At 46.1% G+C, this 26,768-nt stretch overlaps 2 protein-coding genes across 2 annotated transcripts in view; one reads left to right on the forward strand and one right to left on the reverse strand.

Annotated features, from left to right (window-relative positions):
* LOC128744399 (uncharacterized) overlaps nucleotides 1–9,773 on the forward strand; it is a 59,079-nt gene extending 49,306 nt beyond the window's left edge. Inside the window, exons 4-5 of the mRNA XM_053841393.1 lie at nucleotides 6,990–7,542; nucleotides 9,314–9,773. Coding sequence (XP_053697368.1) covers nucleotides 6,990–7,542; nucleotides 9,314–9,604 — 844 coding nt within the window. The 3' untranslated portion in view covers nucleotides 9,605–9,773. The remainder of the gene's footprint in view (nucleotides 1–6,989; nucleotides 7,543–9,313) is intronic.
* On the reverse strand, nucleotides 7,571–25,339 carry LOC128744398 (serine/threonine-protein phosphatase 4 regulatory subunit 2). The gene is made up of 3 exons (XM_053841392.1): nucleotides 24,995–25,339; nucleotides 24,742–24,930; nucleotides 7,571–9,251 (listed from the first exon to the last, which is right to left on the reverse strand). The coding sequence occupies exons 1-3, from the start codon at nucleotides 25,200–25,202 to the stop codon at nucleotides 7,759–7,761; spliced, it is 1,890 nt and encodes a 629-aa protein (XP_053697367.1). The 5' UTR covers nucleotides 25,203–25,339; the 3' UTR covers nucleotides 7,571–7,758.
* Between the last annotated feature and the right edge of the window lie 1,429 nt (nucleotides 25,340–26,768).

Genomic DNA, 26,768 nt, shown 5'->3' on the forward strand with positions numbered 1-26,768 from the left:
TTATTCAAGAAGTTCGGCTATGCGGTCGGTTACCGACATATCTCAAGTGGAGGAGGAAGGGGGCATCGTTTGAGTTTGTTATCTATCAATTTTATTTATTTTGTTAAATAGTCATTCCACTGTGCATCATCTATTTCAAACAAAGCATTTATTTAAATTTTGATTGGAGCATAAGATAGGAATTCAGAAATTCCTAAAAGTTGTTTCTATGCATTATTTATTAACGCTGATATGAAACTGTAAGCAACAGCAAAGTAAGGCATGCAGTTCTATATGAAGCGGCTATTCTGGGTGGTTTAACTCTCAGGTTATAATGGGCTTCATCAATTGCCATAACGTCTTTGTAAAATTAAAAAGTTGGACATTGTTGACGTAGGACTACGTCTTACTTTAATAGGGTAGCATGTTATGACGACACGAGAAGTAAAAGATTTTGAACGTCAATAACTCGACCTAATCTGGCGACATTTTAATTGTTTGCTTAACACTCGATTCGCCTATGCGTGTGGTTTGCATTAAAAAAATTCTACATAACCTTACTTTACTTACTAATCCTTGTCTGCCGGCCCGGCAGAACAAAGTGATGAAACCCTCCATGGCTTGTACCTGTGGCCAGGGCAGGTTCTCGTCGACATCCCGGATGTCGCTGACTAAGCAGCGCTGCCATGAGCCCTTGAAGCTGCCTCTTCATTCTTGTCCTTGCTGATTCTAGTCGAGCGCTTCTCGGCAGAGCTCGTTCGCTCCCTTCCTCAAGGTGTGTCCGATCTACTTCCACCTACGATTTCTATGTTACTATCGACCGTTGATGACATCAGATCAGATGATGGAGTTCCTCATTGGATGTTTAGTTGCTGGGCAAGGGTCAGTATATTCCATGTTCCGATTCGTGTCCGTGTTTTCATGCTAAAGGTCGTTGCCAATAATCCAAAGAGATTTCTTCTTTCATTCTCGATAACTTTTTTTGTGTTCCGGTACAGTGGGCTGTTAACCAAAGGTCCTTATCCCGCTGATGGGGCTGCCATCTTAATGTGGGCGGGAGCCACTGTGCCCCCTTTCCTGTTAGCATACGACAACCGAAGTTGCGCACCCCAGCCGGCACCTCGTGGAGGTAGGAGTAGGAGTTAATGAACAAAGGTTATGGAATGCACGTGTTAACCCTTTGGCAACCCACTAGTACGGCCGGACATAAACAAAGCGTAATACACCTGACCTTTCAGAAGAATGTTTTGGCCTGGGCAATCGAGAAATCGTGGGGTGACGAATCTATTATTACTTACTATTTATAAAAATACCACTTGATTGACCATCAACTTAAATTAAAGTTGAAATAAGACTTGGAACAGGACTAGAAATTAGAATTTAAATTATGTTTGAAATCAGACTAGATAGATATATGGTGTTACGGTTAAATTAAACTTGAATTTTAATAATTTGAGCCGGAAGTTTCATTTCAAATTAAACTGGAAATCAATCTGCAAGTTTTGTTTGGAAACAGTTTACAGTATATTTAGAATCCAAATTGAAAGAAAATATGAAGTTTTTATTTGAAATTGAACATGAAATGAAATTGGACTTAAAATTGAAATTGACGTAAACTGGATTTAAATTGGACTTAGAATTACATTTCAAAACTGGACTTGAAAGCAAAGTTTAAATTTGACTTAACGAGAAATGAGTCGCCATTTTATCTATAAATTTCAAAATTTTGCTCATGAAAATAAATTCTCTGTGTTCAGATTGGCAAGAATACCGCAGTGTTCTTACATTCTTAAAAAAAATCCCAAATAACATTTTTATTGTATAATAGCTTTTTAAATAATTGTACAGCTAATTTTCTGCCCGCCCAGTTAGCTCCAGGGTACGATGCTGGTCTGACAAGCCAGTCGTCGTAGGTTCGAATCTCGACTGGGCGGTGCCGCTATCGAGTCAATAGGATTTTTACACTAGCCCGTAGTTTTCCTGTACTCCAATAACCGGCTGCGAAGTCTGTCGATAAAGAAGGGTCAAGTTCTTAAGGACGTTTATACCCACGGTTATGCTTTGCTTTTTGCACCGATGCCAGCTGATTTATTGTTCTTTAACTGCATAATGGCCTCCTTAACTTCGTCTATCGTTGGGACTGGCACCTCTACCCCCTTTGTTGCACCGTCGAAATCGCTTTCCTCGCCGCCATGATTCTCCGCCTGGGCGTTATTCAGGTGTTCATCTTGCGGCTCTCAATACGTCGATGCACTGGATTGCTCTCTTGAAAGTTGAGGGATTAGCAGTTCCAGGTTTCGATTTGCCAATCCATAGTCCTTTTTCGTCGCTTGCGTCTATTCCGATTGTTCTAGTCCGAATTTCCCGGTTGTTCATTCGTTGCTTAATAGCTTTTCATAGTGGCGAGTTGCAAGGGTTGTGGCGCTAATAGGGTTGCCACCGGTTTTTCACTTGCAAAACCGGTGACCGGTCAATCCTGCAAAAAGGCCGGTTTTCCGACATATGAAGCCGGATTTGTACTTTTTGCCTGATTTGTTAAATTTTATAATGAATTTATTAGCAATCCTGAGCAGTGGATCATTGAAAATAGCCAGTTTTGCAGTGACAGTGACAATACTTTGCTTCTGGCGGTAATATACATTAAATTGTCCTCTAGCACCAGAAGCAAGTAGTTGTCACTGAAACTAGCTATCTTCAATAATCCATTCAATGTTCGTTGTGGTTTCGACTGCGATGTTCTACCATTTGCTTCTCCACTACTGACTGATCATCCCATTTACAAGGGAAACTGTCAACCGACTTCCGGGGACTGACACAACCCCCCCCCCCTTTTTTTTTTGAAAGCAGGACCGACCGGCCGGTTTGTGTAATTTTCAGACTTGGCAACCCTAGGCGCTAACCTGTCTCGCTGGATGATCACCGATGTTCAAAAGAGCCCTCCTTCCCTGTCAGCATACGAGTTTGGTTTCTACCGGGATTGGTTACCCGATCTCCACTAAGGTTGCTCGTATCTCGGCTGGTACCGTACCGAAGAGGGCCGTTTACCAGTTGAATAGCTAATGCATCATCTGGGCTGACTTTGACTTTGACCAACCCGGTGGCTATTCATTGCATGCATTGGATTTCATACTTGATATATTTCTACGAACTAACTACACAAATAAAATTTGCTCCGGGGGGCTCCGTAGCCGCAAGTCATGCGATGTCAAGTGACTTTAGCATGGGTTCATTCTTAGGCCCCTCATTTACCTTGGCTTCATGCTGAATTCTATATTTACCCTCTGAAGCCTCTTGACAGTGCATATGTCTCTCCTATAGTTAAGTGTACTGGCCAGAGGTGTGAATGAGTCCTCGCCAGGGACGGCTATAATATGGGATAGTACTGGCAGCGAGGAATAAGTGGGTAAAGTAGATAAAGTTTTGAAGGAAGTGTAAACCTCAATACACACAAGCACGCATAAAATTTAATAAGCAAATCGCTCACTCAATAGCGATTATAGCAAAAAGAAATACAGTGCAGGTCATACAGCAAACACCCGGGCGATATCACAATTGATCAACTATACTGGTCGCAGTGATGAGTCCATACATGAAAAAAGTGCTCCGCGAGCTGCTACTATCGCAATAAGAATGATGAAACATGATGGCCGTCACCGATGCGGATATCGGACACCGAGAGCCGCGGTAGCATCTGTCACACCGACGCCTGTCAACTGAAGAGTCCCACTGGTAACTTCGGTGATTTCATTTAACGGTTGGTGGGATGGCTTCCCAACACCTCCCCTTTTTAGAATAGATGGTACGGATCGTACCTCGCAGGCTGCCTTCGCAATCTCGATGACGCGAGTAGGAATCGGTTTTTGCAGTTGATTGCTAAGGGGAGTTCGATGACGTCGACGGATGGCTGCAGGTCTGCTTGGAGATAGGCCTGTAAGTCGGTTTCCTCGGCTTCCGGCTCAAGTGTAGAACGTAGACCCCAACTGTCCAGGAGAATAGACAACGGTACTTGGACGCTACCCGGTGTCGTTTTCAGTTTCTGCGTTATTCTCAGCTAATTGACGAGACCGCAGTTGGTTGCAGTGGGATCGGATAAGATACTGCTTTGATGGTAGCCCGATGTTATATATCACCCGACCGATGCGCTCGATCACTATAGCAGGTTGCCAGGTCACTTTTTGCTGAATAAACCTTAGCCCAGATGTGATCTTGTTGATTGTAACACCGAGCTTTTGCTCCGTGCTTCCGGTTAAATTGCTTTTCCTGGGCAGTACTCGGTAACTTGTGGTATGGCGTAGGCGGGCGAAGTAGCTCCAAGGACGTACGGATAGGTCGTCCATACATTAGGTCAGCGGGAGATTTCCCATCAGGTACGCTGCGACAGGGTGTGGTTCTGTAGCACAGAAGAAAGTTGTCTATGCCTTCGTCAATCGATGATTTTCTTTAGAGAACGTTTAAACGTGTCGACAAACCTCTCAGCTAATCCATTTGATTTCGGAAGAAAAGGTGCTGTTTTCAGATGAATGATGCCTTTTTGTCGCAGTACGACTCGAAGCGGTCACTGGTGAGCTGCGTCCGATTATCAGTGACCAGTGTTTCCGGCTGACCGTACCTCGCGAAGATGTCATGGAGGATTCGCAAGGTTGCTGTGGTGGTAGTCTCCTTGATTCGTATCATTTCAGGCCATTTTGTGTACGGATCCACCAGAATGAGAAAATAGTTCTCATCTAGCGGACCGGCGTAGTCTAGATGTAGGCGCTGCCACGGTTTTGCCGATGGGGGCCAGGGTTCCATGATAGTCTTCCTGTCTGTTTTGTTACGCAGACCCATTTTCGTGGTACACACGTCGGGGAAACAGGCCCAGAGATCGGAAACATTCTGAGTCTGCGAATGGCAACTTGGTTGCAGAATGCAATGATCGGTTGATTCCATAGACCGAACTGGTCCATCAGATCTATGCCTAAAATGTCGAGATGAACGTTAGGAGCTGATACATAACAATTACCCTCTCTGGTGATGTTGTTGAGGGTTATGCTACACTGCAGCTCGGAAACGATGTCGAGCGGCTCCCCAGACGTTGTTTTGGTTCGGCACAATGCTGGCTGTGCTCTTGGCCGACCAAGTTTGCCCCAAGACTGGTGCGAAATGATTGATATGTCCGACCCAGTATCCAGTTGCAGCCGGAGAGGGACACCATTGAGCTGCCCGTCGATGAATTTCCGACTTTGGTGGATGTTCCGCACTGTTACGGTTTTGGTTGACTGCTCATGGTTCGTTTTCTTTCTGTGTTTCGTCGGGTTGCGCTTGCTCGGAACGCTACTGTGTTACCTGACTCACTGCGAATATGCGTTGTGTTCGCGGGATCGTGTTGGTTCGAAAGGTTTCGAAAAATATCGCCCTTGTATCGAAAATATCGTTAGTTTTGATCACTAAAAATACCGTACTTAAGCGTTATATTTCATGTGCCAGTAGTACGCAATAATTGTAGTGTGAAACTGAATTGTTATTTATGCAACTTTTTACAAATTAAATGCAATAACAAAAAAGCAACAAGCAATAACGAGCGATATAAAAAATCGTTTGTTATCGATAATAACTGCATATGCGTTATAAACGAAACGTTACGTTTTATTTCAATAATACGCATATTCGCAGTGAGTCAGGTAAAACAGTAGACGATGATTTCGATGAAAAGCATGCACTATACCCCTCTCGATGACCTCGCTTACCGCACTCGCGACGACCATGATCGCGGAAACGGTAATCCTTACTGAAGTGATGCATCCCTCCGCAGGACCAACAGGGTGTTTTGGGTTGATCATGCGATGGTGTGCTGCTGGTTGATCGATGCCTAAATTACTTATTACTTATTACCTAAATTACTGGTTGTGATGAATGAAATTCACAGTCGGCAAGTTTTCCATCATAACGGTATTCATTTTGAGGTTAATTAGGTTACTTGTTGAAGAATGAGATTGGCGACTTCGTGATCTCGACGTCCTGCTGAAGTGGACGCACCGAACAGAGATCTTAGCTTTTCTACGCTGACGGCTGTCAACTGGTAGTTTTGGTGATTTCATTTAACGGTTGGTGGGATGGCTTCCCAACACCTTCCTATCGATAAAGCTGCGAAACTAAAATCCTCTCGTTCTCTCGAATCGGATGGTATTCCGTCTATTCTGCTGAAACATTGTATCAACGCTCTAACTGCTCCGATTAGGTACCGGTTCAGTCTATCAATCAGTACAGGTGTTTTCCCAGCAGGATGGAAACGGCATAGATACATGTTTCCTGTTCATAAAAAGGAGAATAAAAAATATGTGAGTAATTATCGGGGTACCACTCACTGAACTCAATATCAAATCTGTTTAAGCTCGCCGTGTATGCACCTGCATTGCCATTCTTCAAGCAGTACATCGTAGACGATCAACAGGGCTGTATGCCTTAGCTATCAACGACAACCAATCCTCTAACTCTCACATCCTTCGTGATCAAAAGCTTCGACGACTTCGCAGACGTTACGTTACTTTTCACAGACCTATCGACTGCCTTCAGTCACAATCGTCAAATTGGATAGGCTCGGAATCGGAGGCCATCGCCGGAGATCGCCATCTAGAAGTTAACATCGACGGTTTTATTTCAAGATCTTTCACTTTCCTTGCTAGCTCTGGAATCCCACAAGGCAGACACCTTGAACCCTTGATCTTCCTCGTCTACTTCAAATGAATGTTCACGTCTCACGTTTGCTTACAATCTTAAACTGTAACGTTAGCCGCGAGGTGCTGAAAGCTTGTTAATATTTTTACATAAATAAACAAATAAACTACAAAACTACAAAAGTAACAATTTGAATGGTTTCCAAGCGAACTTCATCGACATAAGATGCCAAATATTGAAATTGGTAGCGTTCAAGCTACTCTGCAATATCCCAGCGTATAGCTTTGCGCACAACCTGTGAAATCCTAAGACAAGAAATAACAATAATCCCGTGTTCAATCCTCCCCCTTTGCCAGATTCATCCCGGAGGACTACATCCAATGTCTAGTGGAATTCCGTCCGCAGTTCCTGTTCGTGGTACCCTCGCTGATGCTGTTCCTAGCCACCCATCCCAAGGTAACGCCGGACCACCTGGCGAGTGTAAAAATGCTAGGCGTAGGTGCAGCGGCAGCATCCGTGCAGCTGCAGGAAAAGTTCAAAAGCAAATGCGGCCATGATGTGCAAATTATGCAGGGCTACGGCATGACCGAGAGTTCCCCCATTACGCTGTGCACGCCGTACCTGACTGACCAGTCAAAAGCGGGCACCTGCGGCATACTGTACCCGAACACGCAAGCCAAGATCGTATCGCTGGCGGACGGCAGTAACCTCGGAGCGCATCAGTCCGGCGAGTTGCACGTTCGTGGTCCGCAGATCATGAAGGGTTATTTGAACAATAATCCGGCGACACGCGAAACCCTAGACGACGAGGGATGGCTGCATACCGGCGATGTAGCCTACTACGATCAGGACGGTTACTTTTACATCGTCGATCGCACCAAGGAACTCATCAAAGTCAAAGGCAATCAGGTAAGAATTACACCACACGGGAAGCTACGGTGTATCTCGCACCAAGTGGCTTTTATTTGTTACACTTAGAGACATACTTTTAGTAAAATAATTACAGCAGGTTAAGAAATTACATTGGTTAGCTGCAGCCTTGCCATGAATTGGAACAAACCGTTTTCGAAGGATGAATTGTTTCTCTCTGCGTTTTGTGCCTGAAGCGCTTGTAACACATTAGTCTTATTGGTCCATGGGTTCTACGCTGGACTCGTCTATGTCCATGGCGTTATCGTCTGGTTTCGTCAGCCCGTCGGAGGCTACGTCGGCCGCCATGGGAACTACCGCATCGGTGGCGGTCGTGATTGGATTCGATGTTTCTTCCTCGTCAGTTGCCATTACGTTTTCGGACGTCAGCAGTGGAGCGGAAACTGCAGTCTCCATCTCATCGGAAGGCACCGAAAGGATAACCGTTGGTTCTTGCTGCTCTACGTCCACTGGTTTGACAACGGCGGCAGTTTCCTCTGAAGACGGAACGGATGGATCCGTAGCTTCGGCTTCTGTGGGATTTTCGAGAACAACTTGCGGTGGGATGGGGACTGCCTCCGGCTCACTGCCATTTTCAGTCGTGACAGATTCCGGATCGCACGGTATGATTTGCACCACTGTCTCCAGCGATTCTTCGCTGTGCACAGCTTCTGCAAGATGAACAACCGTTTCTAAGCCTTGTGATAGAGTGCTGGTTAGATTCTGTGCGCTTGTTTCAGGAGACAAATCCGAATCGGAGCTGTGAGCGTTACTTTCCAATGAATCAGTGGAACCAGAATTGAGTTCGTCCTTCGCGTCCGTCGATACTTCCGCAGCAGCAGCAGTCTCTAATGGTGTACACACTGTTGTTTGTACCAGCTTTGTTTCGTCTGAGAGCTTCGCTTGTTTGGCCTGTGGTTGACCATCGTCGCTGGGATCTCCACCGCTGCTGCTAGTAGTTGTGGATTGATCTTTGGGATCATCCGAAGAACGAGATTCTACTGCAGATGGTGCTGCAGCACCATCCGCATCCTTCGATACTGATTCGGTTGATTCTGTCGATTCACGGTTTGGCGGAGCGACTGCGTCGACTGCATCAACCGCATCGGGGGCCAATGACGGTTCAACGTTAGCTTTGTCTTCCTGCAATTGGGTCATACTTTCGCTCTTTTCTTCAGACTCGTTTTGAGCTGCGTCAGCGTCTGCAGTAGCGTCTTGCTTTGTCGAGGTGGATTTGTCACTGTCTGGCTCTTCGCTAGCATCGTTTAAAGATTGATCAGACGAGGCGTCTTCTTTGCGTACAGAATCAACCTGCACATCCGAAGGATGCTCTTCTGCAATTTTATCCGACGTCTGATCCTCGCTGGTGGAAGCAGCGGTGGAGGATTTTTCTTCTTCCGCCGGAGGTTCTGTATCCTTTGCTACTGCTGCTGCTGCTGCTGCAGCAGCAGTCGTCATCGTCGTAGCAGTTGTTGCCGTTGTTGTTACTGTCGATGGTGCCGATGAAGACGAGGAAGAAGATGCCGGTGATGTAGAGGATGAAGCAGAGGCTGAAGTAGAGCTTGCAACCATTTCATTCGAGTCAATACCAAACGCTTCGTTATCCATCTCGATGTCCACGCACACATCATCGCCATTCACGGTGGAGTCCAGCGAATCTCCGTTCTCGCTGTCATAGCGTCTGCGGCCAGGTTCCTGAGTACTGACCACTGCAAAGAAAAGGTTAAAAGAGAAAGAATTACAATTAATTTGATTTTTTTTTCAATTTCAGGTATCGCCAACGGAACTAGAAAATCTAATTCTGGAATTGCCCGAAGTGGGGGACGTCGCTGTAGCCGGTATACCGGACGAAACGGCGGGAGAGCTACCGCGGGCCTATGTGGTGCTAAAGCCGGGCACCGATCTGGACGAGCAAGTGATTATCAATCACGTGAAAGGCCGGGTGGTCAAGTACAAACAGCTGGCCGCCGGTGTGATGTTTGTTAAGGAAATTCCACGCAACGTTGCCGGAAAGGTTCAACGCCACCAGTTGCACCTTCTTGGTGCACAGCTGGAGGAGTAAGCGTGGAAGTTTGGTCTCCTAGCTAGCGCTGCTAGGATTAATGTTTGTGGTTATCTTAGCTAATAGGAAATTATACAAGTAACTAGCTACTTTCTTATAAATGTTAAATGTCATGTTATTGTGTTTTTGCAGGTTAGGTTGTGTGGAAGAGAGGAAGAGCAATGAAAATAGCGAAAATAAAATTTTATTTTTAAAATTTGGGTTTCTATTATGTCTACTATGTTGGTAGTCAAGGTAGCCGATGATTTTGTTTATGCAGGTTCCAAAGCTTTTTTCAAATTTCCTCGGCATAAAAAGTTTTCTTTGTGATCGTTAATAATACATAGGTAGGTATATATTTTTGTGCTGTTTAAAGATATTTATAAATAGTGATATAGTTATTAGTGTCTCTCACAGTCGAAATTTGAACATACGACGGTTGGCTAGTTAGACCAGTGTCGTACTGCGTACTTCGTACTGTCGACCTGTCCGTTGTGCTTTGTACACCTGATCCCAGTCTGCTGAAACTTATCGACTCTTTGTTTCATTACTTTCTTCTATCGTTCCCTTCATTAATTGTGTAAAACTACCGTTATAAAAACATCATCTGGGTGTACCTCTCGCGTTTCCACCCTACCGCGACCTCTGAGGTTGTCGAGCGGCTTGTTCGAGATGGTTTACAAAACCAGGAGCCCGTTCGTGTCATTTCTCTGGTGAAAAAGGGGGCCGACCTTCAATCGCTCAACTTCATTTCCTTCAAAGTTGACATTCCCCTGGCGTACAAAAATGCGGCCTTGAACCCAGATACTTGGCCACAGGGAATTTTATCCGGGGAATTCGACGATGCGCGAACGAATTCAGCGGTATGGCTACCCCCCATCGCTCCCGATCCTCCCGCTACTCCTTTAGTTGGACACAATGATAATTCCGGTGCTGGCTCATCATCTATACCTCCAATGGTGCTAACTCCAGTCCCTTTAGAACTCCCTTCGACTGCAGGTCTATCGCTGACCCCTGCAGTACAGGGACCATAGTTTCCATAACACCGACGATACTTGATTGCACCGAGTTTCTACTGGCCGACTTCTGTCAACCCGACGCTACTGCCATCTCCAGGCGACCGACTATTTCACCAAACATGACACTGGGACGCACTGTTGTTAGTATTATGGATGCCCCCGACCCCCCACCGTAGTCGCGCTGTTGCCGCCAGCGTTCATCAGTCGTTCCGGTCCTACGTGTGAGTGTGAGGAAAGAGGCTTCCAAAATTCTCTTCACGGCAAGTACACATGTTAATATACATCCGGCGGCTGATCCATGCCGTGTTTCCAGTACTACGCATTTGCATGATCATGATCGACATCTGTCCTTACTGAACGACACGTTGATGACGAACGACACTCCAACTGCTGAACTGACATTCCACCAGAATGACCGTGACCTCAGACATCCGCATGTCTCCTCGCTCAACGTGATACTGGGACGCACTGTAGATGGAATTATGGACGCCCCCGACACCCCCGCCGCAGTCGAGCCTTTCCAGCCAGCGACCAGTAGCGGTCCCGGTCCTGCTGGCGGGTGCAGAAAACGGGGCTTCCAAAATCGCCTTCAAGGCAAGTTTGAAATCGCTGATCCCAGCCCCACTGTTGATCCGTTCTTCGCTTCTAGTTCATCGCCATCGAGCCTCTCAAGGGCCAACCATATACCACGTAGACAGCTTAGAGGGGGGTGGGGGTACGTGAATGTCCACGCTTGTCCACGGAAGGGGCGAGGGGGTATAGAAAATGTTCACGTGGACAAGCGACATTTTTTGCAATAATAGAACTATCATTTGAGCCTTTTGAATTAATTAAAATTAGGTCACGACGTGTATTGTATTTTGCCTTACAATCAAATGCAGCTCGCCACGAAAAAGAAAATCCATTGACAACGTACCTATTTGAAAAATAACTCGTCTTTCTAAAATTTCACGAACCACAACGGGGCGGTCTTGTGATGTGTTAAAGTCAGCGACCAAGCTAAGGTACTCTGGTTGAACAGGGGTTGAAGTAGATGAATCTTCGAGCGAAGATCAAGCTGGAACAGGCTTTCCTGTAGTCCATCATTTGTTTGCAATGGACGAGATCAGCGTGGATAGACGAACTAGATCTAGATAACATGCCTAGTTTAGTTTGCTTTTACGTAAGCCTTTTTCTTCATTTTTTTATATTACAGAATAACGCAAATGAAAACAGAATTGAGCACAGAATTTCACATAAGAAAAAAAATGACCAACGTGGACAAACAATGGAGGAGGTGGGGGTTGAATCGATGTCCACGCTTGTCCACGGAGGGGGAGGGGGTGTTGAAAATTGGCATTTTTGTGTCCACGTGGTATCTGAATGGCCCCTCAGAACTCCATCCCGTTCACGTCTATTACCAGAACATTGGTGGTATGAACACGAGTGTTCCTGCTTCCTGACTACCTGCTAGCATGCGCCGACAGTCCGTACGAGATAATTGTGCTGACCGAAAGCTGGCTTGACAACCGGGATATTTGGGCCGAACTACGAAGTCTTTCGCTGCGATCGAAGTGCGCTCAACAGCCGCAAAGTTACAGGAGGCGGAGTCTTGATAGCGGCCCACCACCAGTTGCAGACCTTTGTCATATTAATGCAGTTAACCGAATAGCATCGATGGCATCTGCGTCGGATGACATTACTATTCTGGGCGATTTCAATCTACCAAATATTAAATGGCGTGAACGCGGCAACGGGTACCTGTACTCTGACATGGGTTCTTCAACGACATGGGCGCTTCCTCGATCTATGCTTTGCCAGTGTTCGTAGTCAGGCCCCGGAAGTGACGATGGCGCCTACCCCGCTTGTCAAGCATGTTCTGCATCATCCAGCTCTGCTAATTACTACCAGCCAACAAATTTACCGTCCGTAAATATTGCGCCTCCGGCCGTCTTCTACGACTACGCCCATGCTGATTTTGGGGATATTCTAAATGTTTTAGGCAGCATCAACTGGAGCACAGTTTTAGATAATGACGATATAAACACTGCTGCCACAACCTTCTCTAATAACTTGAACTACTTTATCGATCGTCACGTTCCCAAAAGAACTGCTCCCGCTCAGTACCAGATACCCTGGCTGAACACTCTGTTGCGATGTCTCAAATCCGAAAGGAAAGCTGCTCTAAAGAAATTATCGAGGTACAGGACCTTACCCCTCCGCAACCACTACCTGTCGATTAACACGAGATACAAACGCCTGAGTCGTTCTTGCTATCGAAGCTACCTGAGAAATGTCGAGCGAAGATTGATACGTAACCCTAAATCTTTCTGGAAATATGTCAACGAGCAACGAAAAGATGACGGTCTACCCTCGGTTATGTTCCTGGGTGATAAAACGGCGAGCAACTCTGAGCAAATTTGTGAACTGCTCTCGATGAAATTCATCCACAGCGACCGAGTGTGTTCCTTTCCTGGGCCATTCATTGAACAACCTCACCATCGATTGAGTGATGGTTACATCGGCCGAAGCGAAGTTGAACCTTTCTCGATCCGTTGGACCGGACGGTATACCACCTGTGTTACTGAAAAAATGCATACACGCTGTCGCTGCTCCAATGAGCCATCTTTTCAGCTTATCTGTTTACTCAGGTGTCTTTCCCTCAGCATGGAAATCGGCCTACATGTTCCCTGTGCATAAAAAGGGAAATAGGAAAAACGTAGATAACTATTGAGGAATCTCTGCTTTAAACTCAATTTCGAAACTGTTTGAGATCGCCCTGTTTGAACCAGTATTTGTATTTTTCAAACATCTCTGATAACCTACATGGGTTTATGCCCAAGCGCTCCACGACTACCAATATCTTGACTCTTGCATCCTACGTGATAAATTTACACTGATCTTACATTCTTACATTCTAACAGCACATCGCGTTCATCGTGGACAAAGCCTGCAGGAACGTTGGCTTCATTATGCGCATCGGCAAGAACTTCTACGATGTTTACTGCGTGAAAGCTCTTTATTGTGCATTAATCCGCTCTAATCTGTAAACTGTGCTCCAGTTTAGAATCCCTACTATTAAAAGGGAGTTAGCCGAAACGAGTAAGTGCAGCGGAGATTCATTGCATTGCTCTTCGGAGACTTCCGTGTAATAACCCTTTTCAGCTGCCAAGCTACGAACAACGCTGTAGGTTCATCGACCTAGACCCCCTTCAAGTTCGTCGCAATGTAAATAGAGCAACAATTGTCTCCGATTTATTGACCTTACGAGTGGATTGCCCGCAAGCTTGAATTGCACTTTTTACTTTATTTTTGCTCTGACAGCGTCCCAGTCAAACAAAATTCGAAACAGTGATGCATAGGCCAATTGAAGAGTTGATTTTTGACAATATTTTTGAAGAAAATATAATTTTTGAGGCATTCAAATATGAATATTTTGATTTTATAACGTAGTAAAAACATTGTTTTATAACCTGTATAGTTGCGTCTGACGAATTGCTAAATAATAGCTTTTTTACATGATCAAAATCAGTAAACCACCAAAACACTCCTGGGACAGAGAGGTTTAACCTGAGTTGACGACGAAAATGGTTGGTGAACGGCTAGCAAAGCAAAGCCATGGGTATAAATGTCCTTAAGAACTTGACCCTTCTTTATCGACATACTTCGCAGCCGGTTACTAGAGTACAGAAAAATTACGGGGCAAGTGCAAAGAGTCAAGATTCGAACATACGATGACTGACTTGTTAGACCAGCATCGTACCACGGATCTAACTGGGCGGGTTTGGCGAACAACCTCTTCGTGGCAGCAGCCAGATCGGGCAACCACCTCGGTGGAAGCTAAGATCGTCTACCGACAGGGAAGGGGATACTCTGTTGTCTAGGCACCTAAGATGGCAGCTCCATCACGACACTCGGTAGCGTAAGCCGTAGTACGGTTACCTATCTAAACCTTCCTACTACGAACGGTCAAGAAAATTCGACTCGAAACATTTGGCGTGGACAAAGGCGACGAAATAAGGACATGGAATGGAGACTTGGTATCTGAAACCGCAGATCGCTAAATTTTGTTGGTGGCGACGGAGTGCTGGTCGATCAGTTAGAAAGTTTGGTATCGTGATACTGCAGGAGATCTGTCGTAAAGGCGAGAAGGTGTAGAGGATCCGTGGCTGCAAATCCCAATGTTTCCAGAGAGAGCGGTGGAGCGACCAACGAGCTGGGAACGGGCTTCGTAGTGTTGGGCAAAATGCAGGATCGCGTAATGGACTGGAAAGCAATCAACGAGAGGATGTGCTTGTTGAGGATAAAAGACCGTTTCTTCAACTATATGCTCATAAACGTGCATTGTCCATGCGAAGGTAGGATGTTGACTCTAACCATCAGCTAGTATCAATGCATGTAGTGCTTCAAACCTCGAAGGCGGTTGAAGCAGAATACGCTCGAACATCAGAGAGTCCGCTACTGCGGCACTGGATGAAGCGCCTCGGAGTATACAAAACGATTGCACAGTGGGAATTTTTTTTCCCAAAAAAGTCCTTTATCTCAATATCTCCAAATGCCGCTTGGCTGCATTCAAAATTTTGATATCAAAAGAAAGATATCTTTATTAGGATTCCAGTGGTGTAGTCCTTGTTAACGTCACAAGTCTGTTCCTAGCTGTTCTGACCGAATAAATTTTCCAGTTGACTTTGTAAATTAGAAACGTTCTTCGACCCAAGGGTGTATATTTGCACATATGCAGTCATTGGTTCGTAATCCCCAAACGTGGTGCGATGAAACTCGGTATGCAACAACGCAATAGTTCGTAAAAATCTTTGCGAAGCACGAACAAAAGCATTTACCATCCCAAAGGGTCGTAACCAAGTAGACAGCAACGAGCTTAACCCTCTGGATGCGTTCGATTTTCAAAATCCAGGTGAGCTTAAGGGAAAACTCCAAATTTCATTTGAGTTTTCAAATACAGGACGGACTTGACGCAATACAAAGATTTTAAGCAAAAAGGCTCCTTTAAATCTCTTCTTATTTTATAGCAATGAATTCAAGCTGCCAAGATGCTTTGGAAATAACATTGTGGAACGGTGAGCGTTGAACGTAAGTTTGGAGTCGAGTAAGATACCGAGATCGTTACCCTGATCAACCCTTCGGAGAGTATTGCCGTCAATTTGCTAGTCAAACATAATCGGACGTGATTTAACTTGCACCAATTCGCAAAAACATCTTCTAGTAAATCTTGCAGCCAATTACAATCCTCGATAGTGCGGACGTTAAGATACAGTTGGAGATCGTCAGCCTAAACAAGGATGCGCACGGTTTCAAGTAGTGCGGCTATGTCGTTAAAGAATAAGATGAAGAGCAAAGGCCCCATATTCCCGCACCTAGGCGTGCCGGAAAGGATTGAACCTGGTGGAAAAAGCAGCATTCGGCTCTGTGCTAACAACTTGTTACCGAACCGAATTGCTACCGCTGCGGCGTGCACGCAAGAATTTGTTTGAACGTGTTCGATCGTGTTCGCGCTCGAAACGTGCCACACCGCTACCGTTATTGAAGTGAACTTGTTTGAACCTGTTCGTTCATACCGAATTGTGTATGTTTGCACTCGCGTTCGAAACCTTCCACCATTATTGAAAAGTGAACTTTTTGAACGTGTTCGTTCCTGCTGGACGTGTTCGAACCGTTATTGACTGAACATTTTGAAAAAAGTGAACGTGTTTAAACGTGTGGCGTGTCACGATTTTCGCTCGTCGCGTTGCGATTAATTCGTCAAAAATATTTTTGATTAAGCGATGCCCGTAATGCATTCGCCGTCGCGTTCGGAAAACGCCGAAAAAGAGGACTCAGCATCATTTCACGGATTTGAAGAAGCTGGTGCTGTTGCTGTTGCTATGGATCCTGTCACCGAAAAGGAATATCGTGTGGTCTGCCGTCAGCGCTCTCAAGTAAAGCAGAAATTAGTGCGTATTCAACGAACGCTCATCACCAGTGCAGCAATTGGTTTAGCACAATTAAATGTGCTATCCAAAACGCTTTCTGCTCTATACACGGAGTACAGTGGATTCCATAGTAAGGTGCTATCGTTAGTATCGGATGAAGACCTGTTCCAGGAGGAAAATGAATATGATGCCTTCGAAGATATCTACAACAATGTGAGCAACGCCGTGGAAGAGCTGCTGCTGGAAGCAAAGAACCGTGCAGTACCAACATCTGCACCTAACCCGTCATCACAACAAGTGATTATCCAGCAACAGGCCCTCAAGATGCCAATTCCAACGTTTAGTGGAAGCTATACTGAATGGCCAAAGTTTAAGGCCATTTTTACCGATCTGATGGCCAATTCGGGTGATACAGACGCCATAAAACTGTATCATCTGGACAAAGCGCTTATCGGAAATGCCGCAGGTGTACTAGATGCCAAAATCCTGAGTGAAGAAAACTACCAACAGGCCTGGAACGTCTTGATGGACCGCTACGACAACAAACGAGCCATAGTGGAGAGCCATTTTCGAGGACTGCTGACATTAAAAAAAATGTCTTCCACCGCCAATAAAGAACTTCGTGCCCTCGTTGATGAAGCAGTCAACCACATCGAAAGCCTGCGCTACCTCCAGCAGGAGATCAATGGAACGGCCGAGCATTTCTTCGTTTTCTTGATCGTGTCAGCTCTCGACATAGCGCTACAAGGTGTTATGAACCGAGCGGATATCAACACGCGGGGCACGATATTCAACAAATCTAGTCAATTCGTCTGCTTTGCCGATGACATGGATATTATCGGCAGAACATCTGTGGCGGTGGCTGAACAGTACACCAGACTAAAGCGCGAAGCAGAAAAGATTGGGTTAAAGGTAAATACGTCTAAAACAAAGTACATGCTGGCCAGCGGAACCGAGGCCGAACGACACCGCTTGGGCAGTAGTATATTGATCGACGGCGATGAGTTTGAGGTAGTCGATGAATTTGTCTACCTTGGCTCACTGGTAACGGCGGACAATGATACCAGCCGTGAGATTCGGAGGCGTATTATCAGCGGAAGTCGTGCTTACTATGGGCTCCACAAGCAATTGCGGTCGAGCAGACTAAGTCCCCGTACAAAGTGCACCCTGTACAAGACGCTTATTAGACCGGTTGTTCTCTACGGGCATGAAACATGGACAATGCTCGAGGAGGACCTGCGAGTGCTCGGAGTTTTCGAACGACGAGTGCTAAGAACGATCTTCGGCGGCGTACAGGAGAACGGAGTATGGAGGCGGAGGATGAACCATGAACTCGCACAGCTCTATGGCGAACCCAGTATCCAGAAGGTGGCTAAAGCTGGACGGATGCGATGGGCAGGGCATGTTGCAAGAATGCCGGACAACTGCCCTGCAAAGATGGTGTTCGCCTCAAATCCGGTAGGAACAAGACGACCAGGAGCGCAGCGAGCAAGATGGTTAGACCAGGTGGAGCGAGATCTGGCGGAGAGTACTCGGTGTCCGAGGAATTGGAGAGCGGTAGCCCTCAACCGAGTTACATGGAGAAATTTTGTTCAACAGGCTTTGTCTTAGGACGGCAAGCCACCTAAGTAAGTAAGTAAGTCAGCTCTCGACAAGAGTGCGCGCCAGGCTTGGGAAGCAACGCAGAAGAAGGGTGAAATACCGAATTACCAGCAGACCATCGACTTCCTGAAATCCAGATGCCAAGTTCTGAAGAATAGTGAAGCAGCAGGCCAGCCAGCCCCGTCGAATCCTAAGCCCCATCCACCACAAAGAAGTGTACCACAAAGAAGCCATGCTGCATCGACCGGCCCATCCCAACCACCAGTCTCTTGTGAAATTTGTGGCGGTCCCCATCGAAACGTCCAGTGTTCAGCCCTATCCAGCCTAACCCCAGCCCAGAAGAACGAGAAGATCCGAGCAGCTGGAGTCTGTTTCAACTGCCTGCGCAAAGGCCATCGCTCCAAAGATTGCCCTTCCGATAAAACATGCCACAAGTGTCAACGCCGACATCACACGTTGCTCCATGAGAATGAAGAACCCAGCCGAGGTACGAAGCCCAACGTATCACTTCCCACCGAGACGATGGCGATCCCGCCACCGATACCAGCTGCAATATCATTGCAGATGCCAGCACCAGTGAACCAACCGGTTTCAACAACGTGTTCCGCAAACTTCGCCCAATCCACCAAGACTGTACTGCTGTTGACTGCGGTGGTCCAGATCTACGACAGGAGAAATCAAGCACATCCATGCCGTGTGCTGTTGGATAGCGGTTCCCAGGTCAACTTTATCACCGAAGAGATGGCCAACCGTCTTGGCATCCCAAAGAAGCCAGCCAACATCCCAATTGTTGGCATTAACGCCCTACGAACCCACGCTCGTGATAAGGTGACCATCAAGTTTCGATCCCGTGTATCAACGTTCCACGCCAGCCTGGAGTGTCTGGTAACTCCGAGAGTAACTGGGACAATTCCAACTTCCAAGATCGACATCGCCGATTGGATGATCCCAGAAGGACTGGTCCTTGCCGATCCCAAGTTCCACATTCCCGACAAAGTGGACTTGCTGATTGGTGGGAATTATTCTTCGACTAGCTGAAGCCAGGTCACCTCAGCCTAGCAGATGAATTACCACAGCTACGTGACACACAGCTTGGGTGGATAATAGCTGGCGTCATCATTGAACCACCACATGCATCCAACGTTTCTCCCATGTACGCCCACGCATCGGTTGCAGACATCGAGCGGAACATGCAACAGTTTTGGCAAATCGAGGAACTACCAGACGTCCCCAACTTGTCTACCGAAGAGATAGCATGCGAAGCCCACTTTCTGTCTACCTACCAGCGTGATGAATCTGGAAGATTCATGGTCCAGTTCCCGTTCAATAGTGATCTTCCCCTCCTGGACGACTGTCGTGCTCTGGCCCTAAAGCGTTTTCTGATGTTGGAGAAACGACTCGTCCGCAATCCAGAACTTCGAATTCAGTATGTGGATTTCATCCGGGAGTACGAGGCTTTCGGTCACTGCCGGGAAATCATGGAATCTGAAGACCAGCCCAACCAGCAGAGCTACTACCTTCCTCACCATGCCGTACTTCGACCTTCTAGCTCGAGCACGAAATGCCGTGTCGCGTTCGACGCAAGTGCCAAATCTTCGCCGTCGCACCTTTCGCTGAACGAGGTACTCCACGTCGGTCCAGTAGTGCAAAACGATCTACATCACATCATGCTACGATTCCGTAAATTCAAGGTATCATTTACCGGAGACATCTGTAAAATGTACCGTCAAGTAGTCGAAGCCCCATCGGATCGTCGATTCTTGCGCATTTTCTGGCGAGAGCAGCCGTCGTTGCCTTTGCGTGTCTTGGAGTTGTGCACTGTCACCTACGGTACCGCATCGGCCCCCTATCAAGCAACCAGGTGCTTGGTACAGCTCGTCAAGAAAGATGGCGAGAACTTTCCCATCGCCGCTCGTATAGTGAAGGAGGAGATCTACATGGACGACGTACTGTCAGGAGCTGACTCGGTGGAAGATGCTATCGTGGCTAAACAGCAGTTAAAGGAACTCCTAAGTCGAGGAGGTTTTCCTATACGAAAATGGTGCTCTAACTCCCAACAGCTGATGGAGAACATTCCTATCGATGAACGTGAGGCGATGACTGCGGGGGAGCAAGGAGTGAACGAAACCATAAAAGTGTTAGGCTTGCGTTGGGACCCAACCGCCGATACGCTGAAGATCGCCTATCATCCGAATCCACCTGTGAAACAACCACCAACGAAACGTACGGTGTACTCCGAGATCGCCAAATTCTTCGACCCCCTTGGACTGGTTTCGCCGGTAATCGTCTTGGCGAAACTCCTCGCGCAGAAGCTGTGGCAGCTTAAAATCAACTGCGACGATCCGGTGGATGAAAATATTGCCAGCAGTGGCAAAATCTTCAACTTTCCCTAATGCATCTCCACGACATCGAGATCCCTCGGTGTGTTATTTTGGACAATGCAGTCGCCTACGAGTTGCATGGTTTTTCGGATGCCTCCACAGCGGCATACGGAGCATGCATCTACCTACGATCCCTTTTTGCTGATGGTTCGGCAAAGCTTCGTCTTCTCACCAGTAAATCCAAACTGGCGCCTTTGAGTGAGCTCACCATTCCTCGGAAAGAATTGTGTGCCGCCCTCCTGTTGACCCGTTTACTGGCGAAGGTACTGCTAGCCCTGGATATGCCGGTTCAGGAAGTTGTGCTGTGGAGCGACAGTACGATTGCCTTAGCATGGCTAAAGAAACCCCTCAACCAATTGCAGCTATTCGTCCGAAATCGAGTCGCTGTGATCCAGCAGCACACAGACAATTTCCGGTGGGAACATGTACGATCCCATCAGAATCCAGCCGATGTCATCTCCCGCGGACAGCTTCCAGAAGATTTAGCTACCAACACTCTCTGTTGGCATGGTCCGAGTTACCTTGAAGTGGTGTGCTACGAAGTGGTTATTCCGGACGAGATACCTGAGGAAGCGCTACCGGAACTGAAAGCTGCCGTCGCCATCTCGGATGTAAGAATAGATATGCCTTTATTCTTCTCCAATTACAGCAATTTCCGCAAGCTACAACGAATTGTTGGGTACATTCGTCGGTTTGCTAATAATTGCCGTAAGCAGAATCAAGCCGACCGAGAACTCAGATCCCATCTGACCGTCCATGAGCTTCGCCGTGCAACAGAAACGATCATCCACGTCTTACAGCATGCACTTTGCTGACGAAATCAAACGAGTCCTCGACAACGAACCCTGCAAGAGGTTAGGAAATCTACGTCCGATTTACACCAATGGTTTGCTCCGTGTTGGTGGCCGACTTGACCGATCGCAACTACCATTTGAAAGTCGCCATCAAATTATCTTACCGGATAAGGATCCGGTGATTCATCGTTTCATCCAGCAGATGCACGTCGAACTTCTTCACGTCGGGCAAACAGGTTTGCTGAATGCTCTTCGCCAAAGGTACTGGCTCCCGAAAGGTCGATCCATCATCCGTTTCATCACCCGTCGATGCGTTAAATGCTTCCGAACCAATCCTACGACACCCAATCAACTAATGGGAAACCTGCCAGCGTCGAGAGTGATGCCATCGCCCCCATTCGCCATAACCGGTGTGGATTACGCCGGCCCCTTCTGGATTAAACAAGGGTCACGTCGTCCAACGCTGATCAAGGCGTACGTAGCAGTTTTCGTCTGCATGGCAACTAAGGCTGTGCACCTGGAAGTCGTCTCCGATTTGAGCACCGATGCTTTCCTGGCATCTCTAAGAAGATTAATTGCTCGCCGAGGAATGATTCATGAATTGCACTCGGACAACGCCACCAACTTCCGAGGTGCGAATCATGAATTGAACAGCCTATATCAACAGTTCCAGAATCAGCAGGCTGTGAACGCCATCGAATCCTTTTGTCGCAGCCGTGAAATCGAGTGGCATTTCATCCCGCCAGACGCACCGGAGTTCGGGGGCCTCTGGGAGGCAGCCGTGAAATCCTGTAAAACACATCTGAAGCGTGTCGTCGGCAATGTGAAGCTGACATTTGAGGAGCTTTCGACTGTCATAGCTCAAATCGAGGCCGTCTTGAATTCCCGCCCTTTATTCACCATCTCGAGTGACCCGGCGGAACCACGAGTTATCACCCCGGCTGACTACCTCATCGGACGACCACTCACCGCTCCAGCTGAGCCCTCCTTAGAAGACGTCAAAGTTTCCCGTTTGGCGCGCTGGCAACATCTTCAACTCCTTCGTGAACATTTTTGGAGTGCTTGGAGCAGAGATTATCTGAACACCCTGCAACCCCGAAAGAAGAACCAACGAGAGATGCCAAATGTTCGCGAGGGCATGACCGTTCTGCTTCATGACCGGAACCAACCACCCCTCAACTGGAAATTAGGACGCATCGTAGCAGTCTACCCTAGTGACGATGGACTTGTTCGTGCAGTCGATGTATTCTCCAAAGGCTGCAAGTATCGTCGTCCAATCAACAAGGTATCCATCCTGCCAATCGAAGACAACGAGTTAGTTGAAAACCCCGGCGATGTCCAGAGAACCGCGGATCCTTCAACCGGGGGAGGATGTTCCGTCTCTAGCCGAAAATAACCTGCACCCAGCAGCATACACTGCTGGCATCGCGCAACACACACTGTCATCATCCCGCAGCTATAAAAGCAGCCCACCCAGAGAAAATCATTCCATTCCGTTTTCAGCCATCCAGCCGTTCACCTCGCAGCAGTAGCAATAAGCCGAAGAACAATTAGAATAAACTTTTGTTAGCATAGCAGCCGGTGTTTGTTTGGTCCACCGTCCACTTCCCCACTGGGTTTTCCCACTGAAAGGAGAGCGAGCAAAGTCAACCCCCAGCCCTTATAAGCGCTATATGAAGAGTTACTTTTCTCACCGAGACTTTTGCTTTTGCTTTCGCTGCCGCTACCATACAGTCCACTGCCAGAAGATCGTTCAGAGGCGAACAGTAGAGTTTTTAACATTCCGGCGATCACCACTCTTATGGACGGTTAACATGTAGGATTGTTTTCAGATATCAGGAAATTTACCTTGTGTGAATGATTTGCCGAAAATGCGACGGGTAATTCCGATGCGCAACGGGGAAAAATAGCGACAGGAATTGCATCAGGTCCAGCGGCGAGGAATCGTTTCAATGTACGTGGTATAACTATCATTGGAATAATTTCAAAGGTATCGAGGCTGACTAATCCTTCGGAAACGTTTATCGCAGCCAATTCAACTGCAGCATCAGAAGCGAATACATACGCGAACACCAATGAGAAGATGCAAACATTTCACAGAAATCAGCAATAGAGCTCGATTCTGCTCGGTCAAGATAAACGTTGGTCGAAGTAGTAGTGCATTTCCGTTTCGAGTTGACGAAGCTCCAACCTCCTTTTGGGTTCCATCGCAGGCCAGCTCAAACGCGGAGAACATATAATTTGTACAGAAAAGCATTAAGACGACGGTACTCCTCACTAGCACGCTTAAATTAACGTTACATTTCATTCCAAGAAATAACCATGTGTCTTATACAAATATCATTTCGTCGGATACATCTTTTAGGACTTTTACATCTCTTCATGTCGAGAAAGGCAGGGTAAAATGCCCTGCTGTTGGCAAAAACTGCTAGAAACAAATGCGTGCCGTAAACAAGCATCAGATCATTGGAATCCTTATAAAAATATCTTCCTTTTGACATCAAAAGATTGATCCTAGCTCAGCGGCATTCTGATATATAAAAATGAAGGACTTTTTTTTTGAAAAAATCCCCCCTGGGGATTGGTTTGATGGGGAATGTCTGCAAGCGGTGGATAAAAAATTTGCTTGAAAAAATTGCTGGAGCATTGCCACTAGGGAGAACTTGGCCAAATACTGACTTGTAAGGAACCAGTTGAGCATGATCCTGAGGAGTGAAAAACGCCAAAATGACCTCCTTTCATGATTACAGAGGCGCCGAGACACTCAAAAACCGCAAAATTTTGAACGAAAGCGGAGAGTTATACCTTTATTTATGATGGTATTCTCTGTTTGTTTCAAAATTTAGCGGATTTGGAGTGTCTCGGCGCCTCTGTAATCTATAGCTCTGTAGATGAACCACTAGACCCATCAGTAGACATGGGAAAGGATTTCGAATAACTCGAATCAGACTCTGCTTGGGAACTTTGGTCAATGGAATAAGTTCCGAAAATCATCCCAAAGGATGAAATGCCGCATAGCCACGTGAAAATTCAAAGCATCGTAGATCGAAATATCTTACGAAAGGCAGAGAGGGCCTGATTTCCGGCATGAACGCTTTTCGAGTCCATCGCCGTCAATAATCACTGTCGGGGAAAGACGAATGTGGTTTTATCCTGACCTTGTATCATATATTTGGCATTGAATGAATGAATTTGGCATTAAATAAATTTATATCAATTTTAAATTTTTGAAAGGAGAGTAGCTTCTTAAAACTGAAACGAAACCCTCAGCCTCAATATATGATGTAAGAAATACTGTTTTAATGATGATAATGATAGCTCGAAAACCGGTGATCATCCAACTGTTTCTACTGTGATAACATCGGCCTATAATAAAATTTCAGAGTTCTGTCGGCTAATACCTTACTAGAAACAGGCTTGCACATAATCGATTTTTTTACGGAGGTTACTTACCAAGTATATTCTTCTCGATTGCCCGCATAAACTTATCAATCCGCGTGTACTGCTTTCGTGGCTCCGTCAGCAATTCACAAATCCGCTGCACCGTAAACGGAGCCGAGTTAAAGGCGTCCAAGCATTCCAGCAGCGTTCGTCTCATACGCTCGTAGTTAAACGGATCAACGTTTGGACATTGCGGTAAATCTACGAATAAAAAGCCATAATAAAACATTTGCACCCGAATGTATTCCCCACATCGTCAACTTACCAGCAAGGCTCGGTGTATTATCGTGAAAATCCGTAATCACATGGAGCAGCTTCTCGCGGAACAGATGCTTTACGACGGCCCAGCGGTAAACGGTGTCACCGGTGCGGGCAACGAAGCTCAGGTAGTCATCCAGTTCTCGCGGGATCTCCTTCTGCTTCAGCTTGGTGAACCGTTCCAGAAGCTGCAAAACCTCTTCCGGATTTTCCATGACCACAGACTATTTGACAACGAAATGACGACGCGTCCGTTCGGTGACGAATTCAAAGGCAATAGGTAGTACGTCCGAAAATAAAAGCAAAGCAAGCTATCCCGATCGAACGAACTAAACCAAACACACAAGACTCCGCTTTTTCAACTCGACAACGCCATTAATCAGCAGCGGAGCGGTCTCGGTCGAGTATACCGACAGCGAAAGTCTACACAAAAGACACTACCGACCGACGATGATGCAGGGATGCCAGATGTGAAGACAAATTTTCACTATGAAAACATTTGAATTATTTATTTGAGTACATAATCTCTCTAAAATCGCATTTTTAGATCCAGCAAAGCGGTTTGCTGGTTGTTAACCGTTATGTGTTCGACAAAAAAAAACACCTTTAAGTGCTCGACAAGGGTACCCGGGTACCTACAAATTGAAACGCTTGTAACTTTGGCAATTTTTGACCGATTCGGACACTTTTACCACCAAAAGATTCAGGAACTTATCCACTTCCAGTGTGGTTACAACAGAGCCGGAAGTGGTTCATCTGGTTCCCGGAAATCCGGCAGTCCGAGGATGTGTTCCGGAATTAAAGCACTTTTTATATTTTTGGATGTACAGCAAAGTTTCGTTAATTGGTGGTTCGTTAATTGGGCGGTTCGTTAATTGGGTGTTCGCTAATTGGGCTATGTGACAACTTGAATGTCAAAATTGTATGGAATTTTCGAGTTTAGAAATTTCTAACAACTGTCAGTCGGCCCAATTAGCGAATCAGCTGGAGTGCAGTCGTGGCCCAATTAACGAATTCAGGCTGTAATTATAGTAATATGGGTGTCCAAAGTTCTTCCAATTACTCCGAAAAATCATTCTTCATTGTTTTAAAACAATTCAATGATATATCCTCGGAATGGCCATTCTGCGACCAGTTCCCGTGGGACCTCCTGTGGCCATAAAACTGTTTGGTTTGCAACACTGGCAATATGGGTGTCTAAATTCATGAAATTACTCCAGAAGGTGATTTTTCATTATTTTGATTCTGTCTGATGATTTTGCCATGGCATGGCCATTCCGGAACATACGCCCGTGGGGCTTCACAGTTGTCCAAAACCAACAATATGTGTGCATTAGAGTTTTGAGTAGGAAAACTTGATTTTAGGTTTATGGAACCTTCACACTTAAACGATTCGGTAAAATTTACCGAAATCTCAACAGCTGAACGTTCGGTAAATTTTTTTATTGCACCAAACTTTACTAATGATCTGTAAACGTCGATTGGCACCATCGAAATTTTTTTTATTTTTAAATTTTTTTTAAGTGTGTATGCTTTGAATGTTCCGTGCATTATTGATTTCAAGAAAAATAATAATTGATGTGTTATGGGAATCATGATTCAAAAGTATAAGGGGGATGCTTTAAATTTATATGTAGTAGGATTACGGATTAAGTAATTTGTCGGTATAAAACATCCCAAATCTTTCACATGAAACAGATTACACGTTGTAACATGAATAAAACGTTTCGAATTTTTTGAGTGTGGATACGGATTCAAGGGAGCTCTGGAATTTTCTGCCA

This window comes from Sabethes cyaneus, chromosome 3, assembly GCF_943734655.1.
Source record: "Sabethes cyaneus chromosome 3, idSabCyanKW18_F2, whole genome shotgun sequence".
Classification (NCBI taxonomy): Eukaryota; Metazoa; Arthropoda; class Insecta; order Diptera; family Culicidae; genus Sabethes; species Sabethes cyaneus.